Source organism: Lytechinus pictus, chromosome 6 (assembly GCF_037042905.1).
Source record: "Lytechinus pictus isolate F3 Inbred chromosome 6, Lp3.0, whole genome shotgun sequence".
Taxonomy (NCBI): Eukaryota; Metazoa; Echinodermata; class Echinoidea; order Temnopleuroida; family Toxopneustidae; genus Lytechinus; species Lytechinus pictus.
In genome coordinates, this window is record NC_087250.1 from 8482589 (window position 1) to 8499500 (window position 16912).

A 16912-nucleotide genomic window follows, 5' to 3' on the forward strand; every position below is an offset into this window, starting at 1 on the left:
GATGAAATATTCAGTGTTTTGTTTATCAGAATTTCTTTATCTGTTCAAATCACATTATTTTTACTTAACCTGGAGCGTCCATTTAACAGTGTAGTACAATGTAAAAAATGAAGTGCTAATTTAGCACTTACAGTGCTTGTATAGTGACTGCACCATGAGTGCTGATTTTCTAGTTTAAATTTGAACTAGAAAATCAGCACTCATACCCAGGACCAAAATCCAATTGAAACCAGTTGGATTTCCAACTGGTTTCAATTGGTTTCAATTGGTTTTAACTGGTTTCAATTGGTTTTAACTGGAATTTAACAATTTCCAGTTGAAACCAATTGAAACCCGTTGGGCAACTGGAAAAGGCCTAACTGGAACCAGTTGGGTAACTGGAAATGACTTCCAATTGGAAATGATTTCTAACTGGAACCAGTTGAGTAACTGGAAATCCCAACTGGAACCAGTTGGGCAACTGGAAATCCTAACTGGAACCAGTTGGGTAACTGGAAATGACTTCCAATTGGAAATGATTTCTTACTGGAACCAGTTGGGCAACTGGAAATCCTAACTGGAACCAGTTGGGTAACTGGAAATGACTTCCAATTGGAAATGATTTCTAACTGGAACCAGTTGAGTAACTGGAAATCCCAACTGGAACCAGTTGGGCAACTGGAAATCCTAACTGGAACCAGTTGGGTAACTGGAAATGACTAACTGGAAATGATTTCTTACTGGAACCAGTTGAGTAACTGGAAATCCCAACTGGAACCAGTTGGGCAACTGGAAATCCTAACTGGAACCAGTTGGGTAACTGGAAATGACTTCCAATTGGAAATGATTTCTTACTGGAACCAGTTGAGTAACTGGAAATCCCAACTGGAACCAGTTGGGCAACTGGAAATCCTAACTGGAACCAGTTGGGTAACTGGAAATGACTTCCAATTGGAAATGATTTCTAACTGGAACCAGTTGAGTAACTGGAAATCCCAACTGGAACCAGTTGGGCAACTGGAAATCCTAACTGGAACCAGTTGGGTAACTGGAAATGACTTCCAATTGGAAATGATTTCTAACTGGAACCAGTTGGGTAACTGGAAATCCTAACTTGAACCATTCAGTTGTGTAACTGGAAATCCTAACTGGTACCAATTGGGTAACTGGAGATGACTTCTAACTGGAAAGATGGGTAACTGGAAATGAATTCTAATTGGAACCAGTTGGGTAACAGGAAATTATTTCCAATTGGTTTCCAATTGGAAATTTTCCAGTTACCCAACTGGATCCAATTGAAACCAGTTAATTTGCATATTATTTGCCAGTGTGCACAGCTAATGTTTTATGAGATTAATCATCATTAACAATGTATCTATTTAATTCTTTACAATTTCAAGTACCACACTTTTTAAAGATAAGTATTTAGAATACTTAGCAGTGAAAACCATGTTCATAAATGTTATAGATTATAATTAAAACAGATTAAAGGATAATTAGTACACCACTAACTGTTACCAAATTACATCAAATAAAAGTACATATATTTGAAGATCTTCCATATAAATATATACACATGAAAGTCTGTATTTTATCAATGCCCTTTACATTGGTATTAATAGACATATAACACTGCTTCTGTGTTGGCATGAGAAATAGTTAGTGCAAATGCTAATTAATTTGTAACTAATTAAGTTCGTTCCAACTGGAAGTTCCAATTGGATCCAGTTGGAAACCAATTGGTTTCAACTGGTTCCAGTTGAAACCAGTTGCCTCCAATTGGTTTCAACTGGAACCAATTGAAACCAGTTGCCTCCAATTGGATTCAATTGGTTTTAATAGGGAAATTGGAACAACTGGAACCAATTGACAACAATTGCCAACTGGTTCCAGTTGCCCAATTGGTTTTAACTGGAACCAATTGGCAACTGGTTTTCAATTGGAACCAATTGGTTTTTAACTGGAACCAATTGGCAACTGGTTTTCAATTGGAACCAGTTGTTCCAATTTCCCTATTGAAACCAGTTGGCCAACTGGTTTCAATTGGTTTTGCCCTAATTGGTTTTAACTGGATTTTGGTCCTGGGTAGTGCATTCACTATACAAGCACTGTAAGTGCTAAATTAGCACTTCATTTTTTACAGTGTAGGTTTCACGGTAGACCATGTATCTTTGTCAGGCAATTGCTGGTCCTGAAAAGGAGCATCCAAACTTGACGTTTCAACAAGTGTGTTCTTGTCATCTTCAAGAGACTTTATGAACACCAGGGCCCCGTCTTACAAAGAGTTACGATTGATCCAATCAATCGTAACACTATGGAAATCCATCAGTGTCATCATTTTTTCTACAGGAAATTTGCCAAATGTCCTTTGTAAACAAAGGAAAACACACCAAATTGTCAAGAAATCAATGACTTTATGGATATACATTCATATCTAGATTTTTTTTGGAACAAACATGCATTTCATATGTTGACTTTGCTGGCTTTCCATAGTTGCGATTGATCGGATCAATTGCAACTCTTTGTAAGATGGGCCCGAGAAATCAACAACAAAAAAAGAACACAACAAAATGCATTTATACTAGTATATTTTACCAGTTCTCTCTTTAATATGCCATTGTTCTCATAGAATATTTGTTTAGTTTACTCCTGATATTCTTCAACGTTAAAAATGCGTTCACATTGAATTCTGTAGCATCTCTTTTTAATAGGTCACATAGTCCTCATAATAAAGCATGCTTCAAAAAAAAAAAACACGACTCCATTCGTCAACTACTGAGAATTAATAAGAATACATGGCCAACAGGACATATCAATCGTATGTCAGTAAATAATTTAAAATTTCATTGTTAGTCCTGTATGAGAAAGTAAAACAATCCATTTTCCACATAACTTCAGCGAGGAAGAGTCGCTCATCAAACAGACTGGGTTTCTCTTGTACTACATGTATGCGTAATAGGATACAATAATATCTATTAAATATAATTCATATTCATCGAATGATATATTGGTTTGATAAAGATGTCAAAACAAGTATAAATCAACCATTACTTATATTTCCAGGAGATGCCAAATGTTGAAATAGCCTTGCAGTACTTCACAAATGAAAAAGGGACAGTTGAATCTACATAAATCAAATCTCTTGGGAACAAGGAAATCTCTTCAACTGAAATTAAAATTTGACAGAAAATATGTGAATAACCAGTTTTATATATATATTTTAAAAAATGCTTTGATGTGTTGTAAGTTGACTTATAAACTTTCTACAGCAGTTTGTAATATGAAACAAGTGGAATGCCTCTGGCCGTCTCACCTGCATCACGCGATTCAATATAGCAGCAGTGCTGATTTTGAAAACTACTATAACTCGCACAAGATGTTCAGTGATACTTGGTTACTCTTATTTCCACGTTTTATGAACTAGACCAATACACTTATAGAGATATGATGGCAATTCAACAAATACCCCCAACGTGGCCAAAGTTCTTTGACCTTACATGACCTTTGACCTTGATTATGTGACCTGAAACTCGCACAGGATGTTCAGTGATACTTGATTACTATTATGTCCAAGTTTTATGAACTAGACCAACACACTTTCAAATTTATGGCTGTAATTCAACAAATACCCCAATTTGGCCAAAGTTCATTGACCCTAAATGACCTTTGACCTTGATCATGTGACCTGAAACTTGCACAGGATGTTCAGTAATACTTGATTACTATTATGTCCAAGTTTCATGAATCAGATCCATAAACTTTCAAAGTTATGATGGTAATTCAACAGATACCCCCAATTCGGCCAAAGTTCATTGACCCTAAATGACCTTTGACCTTGGTCATGTGATGTGAAACTCATGCAGGATGTTCAGTGATACTTGATTAACCTTATGTATAAGTTTCATGAACTAGGTCCATATATTTTCTAAGTTATGATGACATTTCAAAAACTTAACCTTAGGTTAAGATTTTGATGTTGATTCCCCCAACATGGTCTAAGTTCATTGACCCTAAATGACCTTTGACCTTGGTCATGTGACATGAAACTCAGGCAGGATGTTCAGTAATACTTGATTAACCTTATGGCCAAGTTTCATGAACTAGGTCCATATACTTTCTAAGTTATGCTGTCATTTCAAAAACTTAACCTCAGGTTAAGATTTGGTGTTGACGCCGCCGTCGCCGCCGCCGCCGCCGCCGTCGCCGTCGGAAAAGCGGCGCCTATAGTCTCACTCTGCTATGCAGGTGAGACAAAAACCAAAGCCACAGCATTTTCCAATTATGTCTGAAAAGCAAGGTCTGTTAATACTTCTCTACTGAATCTTTCTTATCAAATGCAGAGGTTTAGGGGCAAATGCACATTAGAGATTACTGTGATTTCAGCTAGGTTGGAAGTATTCTCCCATTCTCATAGAGACTTCTACCATTAATGATATATCCCATAGAAAGAATCACAACACTGTTCGTGGATTAACTTGCTTGAATGATAAATATCGATTCTTAAATTGAAATATCAAATCCAAATTAAAACTCGAAAAATATTGTGAATAAACCAAATGCAGCAGACCAATGTACCTATATTTTATCAATATCATAAAACTATCTCAAGTCGGAAATCAGATACTTATCAACTATAAATGACAGTTGTGGTAAGGATCACAAAATGAGTTCAAACAGAATTCAATGAAATTGCCACCTAAGTGTTTGTATGTATTAATTAAACAAGATATGTGCTTCACGATTCTGGTAAAAAATCTTGAATTGCTGGGAAATTAGCATAATAACAGAGCTGCCAACATGAAGAGTAAAAAAAAAATTGTTATCTAGACGCTCAAAAGTCATAATTTTGACATACAAGTCATACAAGCCAACCGGTGTGTTTGCTCAGTTGGTAGAGCGTCGGGGGTTCAAACCCCGGCCGCGTCAGACCAAAAGACGTTAAAAGATGGGAGTTGCTGCTACCCTGTTTGGTGTTCAACAATTAAAAGGGATAGAGCTTCGTCGATCTGGCCCTGCACAGCGGCTGCCGGGCCCACGATCAATTGGGGAAAAAAAAAAATTCTGAGTATTTCATTTCTGGTGTCTATTTCGAACAATAAAATATGGATCTTGATAATTTCATTTCGCAGTAGTACATAGTTATCTAGAAGCTCAAAAGTCATAATTTTGACCTAAAAGTCAGAATTCATTTAGCAGTAGTATGAATTTCTTTTAAATAGTTATCGAGACGCTCAAAAGTCATAATTTTGACATATAAGTCATAATTTCATTTCGTGGTAGTATAAATTTCTTTAGAATAGTTATCTCGAAGCTCAAAAGTCATAATTTTGACATAAAACTCAGAATTTCATTTCGCTGTAGTATAAATTTCTTTGAAATGGTAATATGAAGAACAGATTCCTTAAAAAGAAATGAATTTTAAGGCGTAGATTCAGAATCATATCCGGTACTTTCTCTTTTGCATAAATCCATGAAAAATCCAAGAGCATTAAAACCACAAGATCGGGTCAGTATTTAAGCATGCGATGATAACATTAAGAGCGATGTAAACAAAGATACACATACACAATCATGGGAATAATGAGCATCCTTGGCTGCCTACAGATGGGCGACACTGCCTCAATGCATTACTATATATATATAGTATTAAATGTTACATATTTGCCCAAAAGAGTAATAATTATACCTTGGTCACATTTGCTCTACGGTGGCCGTACACGAGTCGAAAACAGCCGTTTCAACATTTTCTGTACCAGCTATACATAGGTGGTTTGAACGAAAATGAATAAAACGGCTGTTTTCAACTCGCCGTACGGCCGCAGTAGAGCGAATGTGACCGAGGTATAAAGGTCAAAAACATAATGGCATAATTTGACATGAAAATCATAATATTTATGACTTTTCTTAATAGTTGGCAGCTCTGTAATAATCACGGTATTCCAGGTAATTGTTGGGTCTTTTCCATGCTATGATTATAAAGTGTCCAACTCTGTCCAACATGTGCTTATCTGTGGTGGCGACCATCATGATAACAAACTTAGGTTAATTCAATACGGTATAATCAGTTGATGACCTTTAGAAGTCTGTTTTCTAATGAAATCATTGTTTGCTGCAACTTTCCACCCTTTCACACGGTAAAATAATCAAAATTTGAACGATGATTAAAGTGAAAAATAACGCTAATGACAATCACGAATTCAAAGTCTACTCCGGAGGTGAATTCCAGTTAAGTTTCACTCAAATAGATAATACAATTGTCATGCACTCATCATATTGTATATGCGATGCAGTGCTTTGAATTCAAATTAAAATCAGTTTTCGAGTGAGCGTGTGAAAGGTCCGATGACTCTAAAGACCAACTGCAATCATCATTACAATGATGATTCAAGATTCACGTGTGAAAAGGCCCTATATGAGATAAGCCTTCTTTTTTCGTGGAAAGGGATGGGGGGGCGGGGGGTGGCTTGCATCTGCTATAAAAAAAACCCAACAAAGATCATGAAGAATGAGAGGAGAATATGTAGGCGCAATGACATCAACAACAAACCAAGAATGTAAAGCCCTATTGATGATAAATAAATACTAAATGCCGCAGACGACTATTCTTCACCAGAATAGTTTGTCCTGGGAAAATTACAGTTGCATTGTCTACGAGAAAGTTCCACACAGGTACCAATTTACCTAACCAACGTAATGTGTTCAAATCTATGCCGATGCCCATACAAAGGATAGACATTTCTATTCCATTTTTAACTCTTTGCAGGCTGAATTAATTTGGGAAGATAATGACAATTGTTTCCATGATATTTTCATTAATTCATGATTTACATATTGCTCAATTGATACTTATGATTATTATAATAGATGTTATCCAAGAACTATTGTAATTTATAAGCTTCTCTAATATGTATGTAGAGGAGAAAACTAATTATTACAATTGTTAAATTTAATTGTATGAATGTGCAAACATCAGCGCGCAAAGGGTTAATCAATCCTACATTTTGCAGTCACATTTCCCCTATGGCGGCTGTAAGGCGAGTCGAAAACAGCCATTTTATTCATCTTTATCCAAACCACCTGCTATGTAGCTGGTACAAAAATGTTAGAACGGCTGCTTTCCGCTTGCCGTAGGGGAAATGTGACTGCGCTATCACTCCCCCTTTTTCTGACTTTTTTTTAGCCCTAAGAGAAACAAATTTCCGAGGTTTACTCAGAAGTCTGTGGCCCATATCCTGAAGTCCCGTCTTACAAAGAGTTGCGATTGATCCAATCAATCGCAACTATGAACGGCCAGCAACGTCAACATGTATTATGCATGCTCGTTCAAAATATTTCCTACCTATGATGTACATTCATGCATTAATTGTTTTTCTTAAAAATTCACTGTGCTTCTCTTTGTTTACAAAGGTCATTGTGCAAATTTCGAGTAGAAAAAATTATGACACTGATGAATTTCCATTGAGTTACGATTGGATCAATCAAAACTCTTTGTAAGACGGAGCCCAGAATTTAATTTGATCCATAGTTCAATATACAGCATTTGAGTGTGAAATCTAGATCAATATCTTTACAAATGTCATTGATTAATCTTTAACCCTTTTTTCACTTGGATTTTCGCAATGGTGGGAACAAATTTAACTAATGGAGCACACATTGGCCTACCAATACATGGAATCTCTCTAATCACGCAAAATCAAATTAATATCAGTCAAATATGATGACTAGCATGTAATGAAAGAAAAAAAGAAACAATTCAATCAAGCATTGAAATTCATAAGTGGAAGATGTAGTATGGCATCGCAGTTCAAAGGCCACTTTCATCCAACCTTTGTAGCTATGTCAAAGGTCACTCTTGTCTGACCCTCAGTTCTGTCAAAGCTCACTTTCATTTGACCTTCGAAGGTTTTGTCAAATGTCATCCCATCTGACCTTCAGTTTGTCAGAGCCCATTTGCATATGACCTTTGTAGTCATGTCAAAGGTCACTTTCATCTGACCTTCAGTTGTGTCGAAGCCAATTTTCATACGACCTTTGTAGTCATGTCAAAGGTCACTTTCATCTGACCTCCATAGTTGTGTCAAGGTCACTCTCATCTTCTCAGCTGAGCTTTGTAGTTGTGTCAAAGGTCACTCCATACTTGGGTCAAGGGTCACCGTAGTAGCTGAAGTCTGCATGCTTCTATACAATATTAATCAGGAGAGGCTTGGGTGATGTTGAATGTTCTGTTCCAGACTGTTGATATCGAGATGCTACAAATCTGGATTTGAAACAAAAAGGGGAGAAAATGAAAGACGTTATTCACTTTCAATGGCAATCATGAAAACTTACATCAGAATTGAATATCCAAGATAGGGCAATTAGTTTGCACCCCCATAAAGTGAAATAGACTGATCCATAATCATTGTACATCTATCAGCTTTGGGCCGATCCATTTAAATTGTGGGGGTGGACTTGATTTCTGTAATTGTGCGAGGTTCCGCTGTATTCTGTCTTCATGCTTTAATCTGTCACCGCTAGAGCCTGGAGGCGGAAGATGGATGCTCCATGCGAATTAATTTGCAAGGAAACTGCATACCTTCCCTATACAGTAAAATGGACTGACCCATAATCATTGTACATCTATGGACTTTGGGCTGATCCATTCAATTTGTGGGGGTGGACTTAATTTCAGTAAATGTGTGGGGCTCGACTGAGTTCTGTTCTTATGGTATAACATTTTATGGGTTGAAACCAGGAAAGGGGTGGTTGCCTTTTGTGAATTAGTTTGCAAGCTTAGTACGATATACTACCCCTAAAGAGTCAAATGGACAAACCCATATCATTGCACATCTGTGGGCCAATCCATTATATTTGTGGGGGTGGACTTACTTTCTGTAATTGTGTGTGGTTCAGCTGTATTCTGTGCTATCGGTCTAATCTGCGTGGTGTTGAAGCCTGGAGGGGGAAGGTGGTTACCCCATGAAACACCTGTTCAATAAAAAGAAAAGAAAAGTAATGTAAACAACTAGCTGCTATTCTTTCTTTTTTTTAAAGTCTTTATTGGGTTTTCATGATATTATGGCGTAATTTCCTTCAGCAAGAAACTCATCCACATTGTGCTGCACTCAACCCAGGTGAGCTGAATGGGTACCCGGTAGGAAGAAATTCCTTGAATGCTCGAGCGCCTAGGCAGCTCAGCTTAAACCGGGCTAATAATAATAGCAGGGCCCGCAGGTAGAACAGTTTTCGAAACTGAAGTGGCTACCCAGGGTAAATATACCTATATTATTATTATTACTATATGTAACAAATCACATATAAATAATACAAGTAATTTGAAAAGAAAACGAAAAAAAAAAATAATAATAAAAAGCAGCACACATTATTAGTTTACATTAGAAAAAGTACAGCTTATCAACAGATAAGTGATAAATAAGTGATAAACATGTAGTAAAAGCAGTCACTTAAAGTATATGTAACAAGTAGCAAATATAATAATAATATTCCTCATTTCTATATAGTGCTTAATATGTTGGAACGTGTATAAGCGCTTTACAGATTCAATAGGTCAATCTCGCACACAATGTATGCATATCCTCCTCTCCCTGGGGAGTATTCCAATCAGTCGCCGTTGGGGGAAGCTACAATGACGTTCACATTTGTAACAGGTCCCCATTGAGCACCTGAATCGAGAGTGGCAAAGTGCGGATTAACGCCTTGCCAAAGGACGCTAGGCCATGGTGGGATTCGAACACAGGACCCTCTGTTTACAAGGTGAGAGTCGGAACCACTACACCACAGCTCCTCCCAACTGCCAAACTCATTATGCAAGAAATGCAATCCAGGAAATTTCAAGGGAACTTTCATCACTGCTCTATACTATCTACATTATCTGTTTGATAAACTTCTTAAAATTCTTTTCTTCCAGCTTCGATTAAATTGTATAACATTACATTAACTTATTGCATGATAAGTTAGCCCCAACTAGGCTTGGCTATTTTTTATAGATCATACAACCCATCTCAGAATCCTGGCCATCGAATGCACTATTGCTCCAAATAATTTCTGCCCAAAGTTAACAAAGGTTCAAGTTCGGGGAAGGGGTTGGGGCCTTAGAACTGTTGAAAAAGCAACAGACATCTGGGCCCGTCTTACAAAAAGTTACGATTAATCCAATCAATCGTAACTCTATTGAAATCCATCAGTGTCATAATTTCTTCTACAGGAAATTTGCACAATGTCTTTTGTAAACAATGAGAAGCACACTGAATTTTCAAGAATACATGAATATACATCTTAATTAGAAAATATTTTGAACAAACATGCATGATAGATGTTGACATTGCTGCCCTTCCATAGTTGTAATCGATTGGATCAATCGCAACTCTTTGTAAGATGGGGCCTTGGTCTAAATAAGAATTAAACTAAGGCAACCATAGAAAGAATATAATAGTCACATTTATATAGTATAGATATATGGACTGCTTTGAGAGGCATGGTTGTTTCTAGAGGCTCAAGGGGACCGCAACGCGACTATGCACGAGGGCTTTGCCCGAGGGCATGGTCTGGCTGATGCGGTACCCGCGAGCCGAATTGAAACAACCATGTCTCGAATATAAAAGCAGTCCATATATATTTTATGAACGGAATTATTAAACATTAGATATAAATACTTTCAGCCCGGACCATCCCTTTAACAACATTAGATCTACCCGTCCTAACGTTGTCGTTTGTCATACCAAACCAGTAACTGTCCTAACGTTAAGTAACGACATGAACGAGTAAACGTTTATTATTGATAGAAAGTGCAGTGACCATCTAATCTTTTCACCCGACTCACCTTTTGCGAGCATGCATTTGAGCGAATTGCGACAGGACTTGGTGATTGATACATCCGTTGTGTCCTTAATAAGTTAGTTTTCTTTTCAATAAATGCCATATATTTTAACAGGAATTAACAAGCACAAGTCAAAGATCGGCATCGTTCCATCGATATGTCATATCCGTTGCGTGTACTTACGCAATAAGCGCGTAAATGCGCAAATTGTCTAAAACTTTCTATCAAATCGCGCGGATATTTATGGTATCCGCAATCACCGCAGAAAGCAACATTTTGCGTGCAATCAAATGGGGATTTCAGCCAAATTGTGCTATGCCCGTCGTTAAGGGGCGGGTCAGGGGGCAACGGGCAGAAATCTTGTTAACTATGCCCGTTGCCCTTGGTTACCACCTTAGTTTGTTGTTTTGAAGGCATGGTCGTTTACATGACCTCAGTTTTGACCAATCAGAGAAACGGATTATTCAACATTCTTAAAGAGAGGTTTATAACGCTTAATACTTTGTTTCTAGGCGCTTTACATTGAAATTATTATTACCCTGGTCATCGGATCCTGGCATGCCCGCACACAAGGTACGCACTTTCTCCATTCCCTGGGGAGCATTCCAACAAGAGTTCCAAGGATCACTTACTAGGCACACTACATAGGCTTTTGCATCCTACCAGGGACCCATTTAACACCTAGGGCCGGTAACACAAAGCTTAGACATCATCGCAAAACATTTTTTTAAACAATTGATTGCATTGACTACAACATACGATTAAAGGTGAAAATCAAGCATACAAATTAATCGCTAAACTTTGTGTTACATACCCTGGGTGGAGAGAGGCAAAGTGGTAATATGAGACCTACCTCTGTTGTGTATGTGGTCTGCAGGGAAGAATCGATTTGTCTGTTGTTGTGTGGGTGTGTGTGTGGGCGAGTCTGTCTCTGTCAGGTTCTGGAGGGATTCTAACCAGTGCGGCTTCTCCTCACCTGAGAAGAAGAGAAATAGAGACATCAAAACCCAAGGTGTAGTTTCACAAAGAGTTTAAGCATTATTCAGTCGAGTGTCCCGGTACAGCGTCTATGACCTGCACATCAACACAGGTGAATGATGCACGGAAGCCAGTGCAGCTGTCATTCACACCGTTCTCACTACGCTTTCTTAAACTAGTTTACTAGAAACCCGGTTCAGGAAACCATTTTGGAGGATCGCTTTGCTAGCGTTCCCATTTCATCACACAAAAGTGGTTTTCAAAATCAGTTCATGTAAGGTGATCTTGTTGCTATGGAAATGCGCTCAGTGGGGTGACACTTTTTGCACAAAATTTGAAACCACAGCGTAGGCATTCTACACTTGTTGTGTGGAGTAGCGGGCTCAAAATGTGTGAATATCGCTTCCCGCAGAACGTGTTCTCACTTACGCTAAAACCAGTTTGAGGCAAAGTGATCTTGAAAACTACATCGCGAGGTGGTTTAAAGGCCACCGCACACCTTAAGACCCGACTGGTCGGCGACTGGCTTGCGACTCAGGGTGTAGAAAATTTCGTTTTCGGACTGACGAACCTTCGGAATTATGAACCTCATTTCGTTTTCGGACTTAAGGCCACCGCACACCTTACGACCCGACCAGTCGCCGACTGGCTTGCGACTGAGTGAGGGGAGATGTGACGTCACAGCGCATGTCAGCTTCAGAGTCGCAGACCGGTCAGAGACAAGTCGCAAGGAAAATCGGAAGGATTTGACATGTCGAATCCTTATGACTGGATCGCAAGCTCAATCCAAATTCCAGCCAATCAGACAGCAGAGTTGCACGACGCGTATATGATAAACAACGCGCATACGCAGTAGTAAACGCATTCTCTTTGTTGTTATGCCAAAAAGCAAAAAGCGCATGCGTGAGTCGCAAATCGGATCGCAAGGTGTGCGGTGTCGAGGCTTATGACTACCTTGCGATTCATTTCCCCTCACCCAGTCGCAAGCCAGTCGCCGACCAGTCGGGTCGTAAGGTGTGCGGTGGCCTTAACGACCCTTCGGAATTACAAACCTTATTTGATAATGTTAATTACGAACCTTATTTCGTTTTCGGCCTTAAAGGCCACCGCACACCTTAAGACCCGACTGGTCGGCGACTGGCTTGCGACTGAGAGAGGGGAGATGAATCGCAAGGCAGTCATAAGCCTCGACACCGCACACCTTGCGATCCGATCTGCGACTCACGCATGCGCTTTTTGCTTTTTGGCATTGCAACTGAGAAAGTGCGCTTTCTACTGCGTATGCGCGTTGTTTATCATAATACGCATCGTGCAACTCTGCTGTGTGATTGGCTGGAAGTTGGATTGAGCTTGCGATCCAGTCATAAGGATTCGACATGTCAAATCCTTCCGATTTTCCTTGCGACTTGTCTCTGACCGGTCTGCGACTCTGAAGCTGACATGCGCTGTGACGTCACATCTCCCCTCACCCAGTCGCAAGCCAGTCGGCGACTGGTCGGGTCGTAAGGTGTGCGGTGGCCTTAATGAACCGGTTTGGAAGATCGCTTCGACCATTCTCATTACACGTTAAACTAGTTCCCAGTAAACTAGTTTTAGGTAGGTAGTAAGAATGGTGTCATTGTCGTGTCTTGAAACAGGTAGAATGTTTGGAATTTATGATATTTTAGCAAAGATTTTATCTGTTATCTTGCACATCATTGTCAAATGTCAAAGATTATAGCCATGAACTTTTAATAATCAAATATCTCAAATCAGTAATCAATATCTGGCAAACATTCTATTAGTGTCATAAGTAGTATTCAGTTGCTGATTATTGACAAACTGATCAATTGCATTCATTGTTCAAATTCTACTCCCTGGTGGGTGTTTCATAAAACTGTTCGTAAGTTAAGAGCGGCTTTAAGAACGACTGGTTAACCTTTCTTACACTCTAAATAATCACAAATGAACATTGAATGGTGAATATCATTTATCACAAGAAAGGATCACCAGTCGTTCTTAAAGTCGCTCTTAACTTACGAACAGCTTTATGAAACGGCCCCCTGGTGGGTGTTTCATAAAGCTGTTTGTAAGATACGAATGACTTTACGCACGACTGGTGATCCTTTCTTGTGCTATGTGATATCCCTAGATCATCTAGATGTAATTGAGTTATGACCTAGGAACATGTTCCAGTCGTGCATGTAAAGTCGTTCGTAACTTTACGAACAGCTTTATGAAACACCCACCAGGTCTATTTTAGACTATCAGACTGCTTGAAGACAGAGTCACTTCAGACCCCGAGACCTACCCTCCATGCCACTTGTTTCTGCTGAGTTGGGGAGGGTGCTTCTGATGCTGACGATCGCTGGATCTTGTACCGCCCATGATGAACCGGTAGGGGAACCCACCCATGATTCAGCTGATTAAAAGAACAATGTGTTCAGTAAATGAATCTCGGGATCGCATGATTGTAATCATTCGAATATATGCATGGAGAGATAATAATCACCCATGATTCAGCAGAATGTATTCCGTTAGCCAAGATTAGGAGATTGTATGATTGTAATCATGTAAATCCATTCATGAAGAGATTGTAATCCTTCAAACCCAACCAATCAAAGGAGATTTCAATGATGAACCATTAGGGAGGCCACCCATGATTCACCTGATTAAATGGAGAATGTATTCAGTCAGCCAATCTTGGGAGATTGCATGATACAGGTAGTAATCATGTTTATCAAATCATGAAGAAATCATAATGGTTTAAATCCATCTATATGGAGATTGTAGTCATTTAAATCCATCAATGAAGACATTGCATTGTAATCATTTAAATCCATTCATGAAGACATTGTAATCATTTCAATCCATTCATGAAAATATTGTAATCTTCCTAAACCTATCACTTGAGATTAAAATGGTAGAGGAACCCACCCAGATACACCAAATTAAAAGCAGAATGCAATCAAAAGATATATCTTAGCATGACTGTAATCATTTGAATCCATTCATGAAGAGATTGCAATCATTTAAATCCATTCATGAAGAGAATGCAATCATCCTAAACCAATCACACAAGATTGAAATGGTAGGGAAACCAACCCAGATTCTCCTGATTAAAAGAAAGTAATTCAATCTTGGGGATTCGCACGATCATAAAGATTTGAATCAATTAATGAAGAGATTGTAATAATCCTAAACCAATCACACAAATCTGAGATAGAAGTAATCAATATATGCCAGTCATATCACGATATAATAATTTAATAGGATATTGTAATCATGGGAGATTAAATTAATAAATGACAATCATCACAAGTCAATTTTTGGATGAAAATGATTGTAAGCCAATCATATAAGAATGCACTCCAATTCTAATAAAAGGATGCCATCATTGTAAAACGATCATCTGGGGATGTAATCATTAAAAGCCAATCATAAGCAAACAATAAGAGAATGCAATCATAAGCCAATATCTGCAATCATTATTAGCTATCTTTAACGATTACAATCCTGGGAAATGTAATCAATATAGGATAATGCAATGAGATTGCAATCATTGTAAGCCAATCAAAGAGGGTGAAATTGAATGCAATCTTGTGCATCATACCTGCGTTCTGTTGTAGGCTATTGACTCTCGTCATCTCGGGTAGGAAGGACTGCGGAGGCTGTTGCGACTGACCAAAGCTGATGTTGATGTTGGGAAGAAGCGCCCTCAGACCGTCCTGCCAGGTTTTAAGATGAACATTGTCAGTCTGAAACAAGCAATCAATGCCCTTATTAGGGCAATGCCAAATGCCCTTATTAGGGCAATGCCAAATGCCCTTATTAGGGCAATGCCACATTCGCAATGCCAATACCAAAATTTCAAACATACCCAAGCCTGCCAACAATTGAAAATGAGGAAAAGGAGTCCGAATCGAACAGCGTATTTTTCTGCTCGATGTCAGGTGTGTCTCCCTCACCTTTTTTAATTAAGACATGTTTAGCATTCTTATATTAAAAAATTGGGAAATTACAAGTGTTGAAAAACTATATTACTCTTACAGGAAAATTGTAAGATTCAAGTAGGATGCTTACCAGAGGATTTGGGTTGTGCGGGGAGTGACCTGGCATCGATGAACGAGGGGCAGGAAACCTTGGCACGTGATTGGCTGGCGGGGGATGGGCGGGGCCTGTCTGTCCAGTGGGTGTGGCTTCTGATGTAGGTGAAGATTGACTGTGGACCCATGGTAGAATTTTACTTCTTCCAGCTTTCATACAAGAGGGAAAACAAAAATTTAATAAATGAAAACCAATATTTTATTGTTCTAAGTAGATATCGTAAATAAAAATACTCTGAAAATTAATTTTACCCAACTGATCATTGGGCCTGGCAGCCACTGTGCAGCCCCAGATCAAAGTTGCCCTATCCCTTAAATCGTTGAACACCAAACAGGGTAGCAGCAAATAAATACTAATTAATTTTGAAATGAAATAAAGAGAGAGACAAAAAAAATCTGAGATATTCAGTGAATTGCACTATTGCATCCAAAATGCACTATCCTGCACTCTGACGTCATACCATAAGTACTATCCTGCACTCTGACGTCAGAGTGCAGGATAGTACAAGTTCTGGAATTATCTAGAATTTAGATCAAATATATCATTCGGGGCAGCTCAGTAACTTGGGTGAGGGGGAGGGGTTGTATAAAACAAACAATACACGCATTCTTGTGCATAGAGGACCTAAATAATGAACTCTGTGCTCGACTCGCCAAATGGATATACCGCACTCAGTCCTGCGGACCTCGGTGCGGTATATCCATTGGCTCTTCTTGCACATCGTTCATTATTTGGCCCTGCATGCACGCGCTTACGTGCATTATTTGTATAATGCACGATGTGTGAGAAGAGCCAATGGATATGATAATAGGTTCTCGTGCTAATCTCAGGAAAATAGATTCTTTCACGATTTCGTTAAACGGTGATTTGATAGTTCAGTTCAATTCACCAAATGCTTAGGAGTTTTGATAGATGAAGAACTGAAATGGTCAAAACAAATTGAAGTATGTAAACTTACTCAGAAAAGTATTGGCATAATAAAGAGAGCGAAAAGTTCTGTGCCTGTGCAGTCCTTAAAGTTGCTTTATAACAGTTTAGTGTTGCCAAGATTTG

At 38.7% G+C, this 16912-nt stretch overlaps 1 protein-coding gene and 1 long non-coding RNA gene across 4 annotated transcripts in view; one reads left to right on the plus strand and one right to left on the minus strand.

Annotated features, from left to right (window-relative positions):
* Window positions 1-2551: 2551 nt before the first annotated feature.
* LOC135154523 (uncharacterized) lies at window positions 2552-6633 on the plus strand. The gene is made up of 2 exons (XR_010293869.1): window positions 2552-3254; window positions 4225-6633. It is a non-coding gene; the product is annotated as an uncharacterized LOC135154523 (long non-coding RNA).
* The window catches only part of LOC129263848 (CCR4-NOT transcription complex subunit 4-like), a 35579-nt gene continuing 23332 nt past the window's right edge, over window positions 4666-16912 (minus strand). Inside the window, exons 15-21 of one of the 3 annotated variants that reach the window (XM_064100830.1) lie at window positions 15836-16008; window positions 15366-15510; window positions 14064-14174; window positions 11649-11771; window positions 8848-8946; window positions 7976-8236; window positions 5253-7908 (exon numbers count right to left, since the gene is read on the minus strand). In XM_064100830.1, coding sequence (XP_063956900.1) covers window positions 8229-8236; window positions 8848-8946; window positions 11649-11771; window positions 14064-14174; window positions 15366-15510; window positions 15836-16008 — 659 coding nt within the window. In that variant the 3' untranslated portion in view covers window positions 5253-7908; window positions 7976-8228. Of the gene's footprint in view, window positions 8237-8847; window positions 8947-11648; window positions 11772-14063; window positions 14175-15365; window positions 15511-15835; window positions 16009-16912 lie in introns of all 3 variants that reach the window. The other 2 variants (XM_064100831.1, XM_064100832.1) reach the window with 2 other exon arrangements.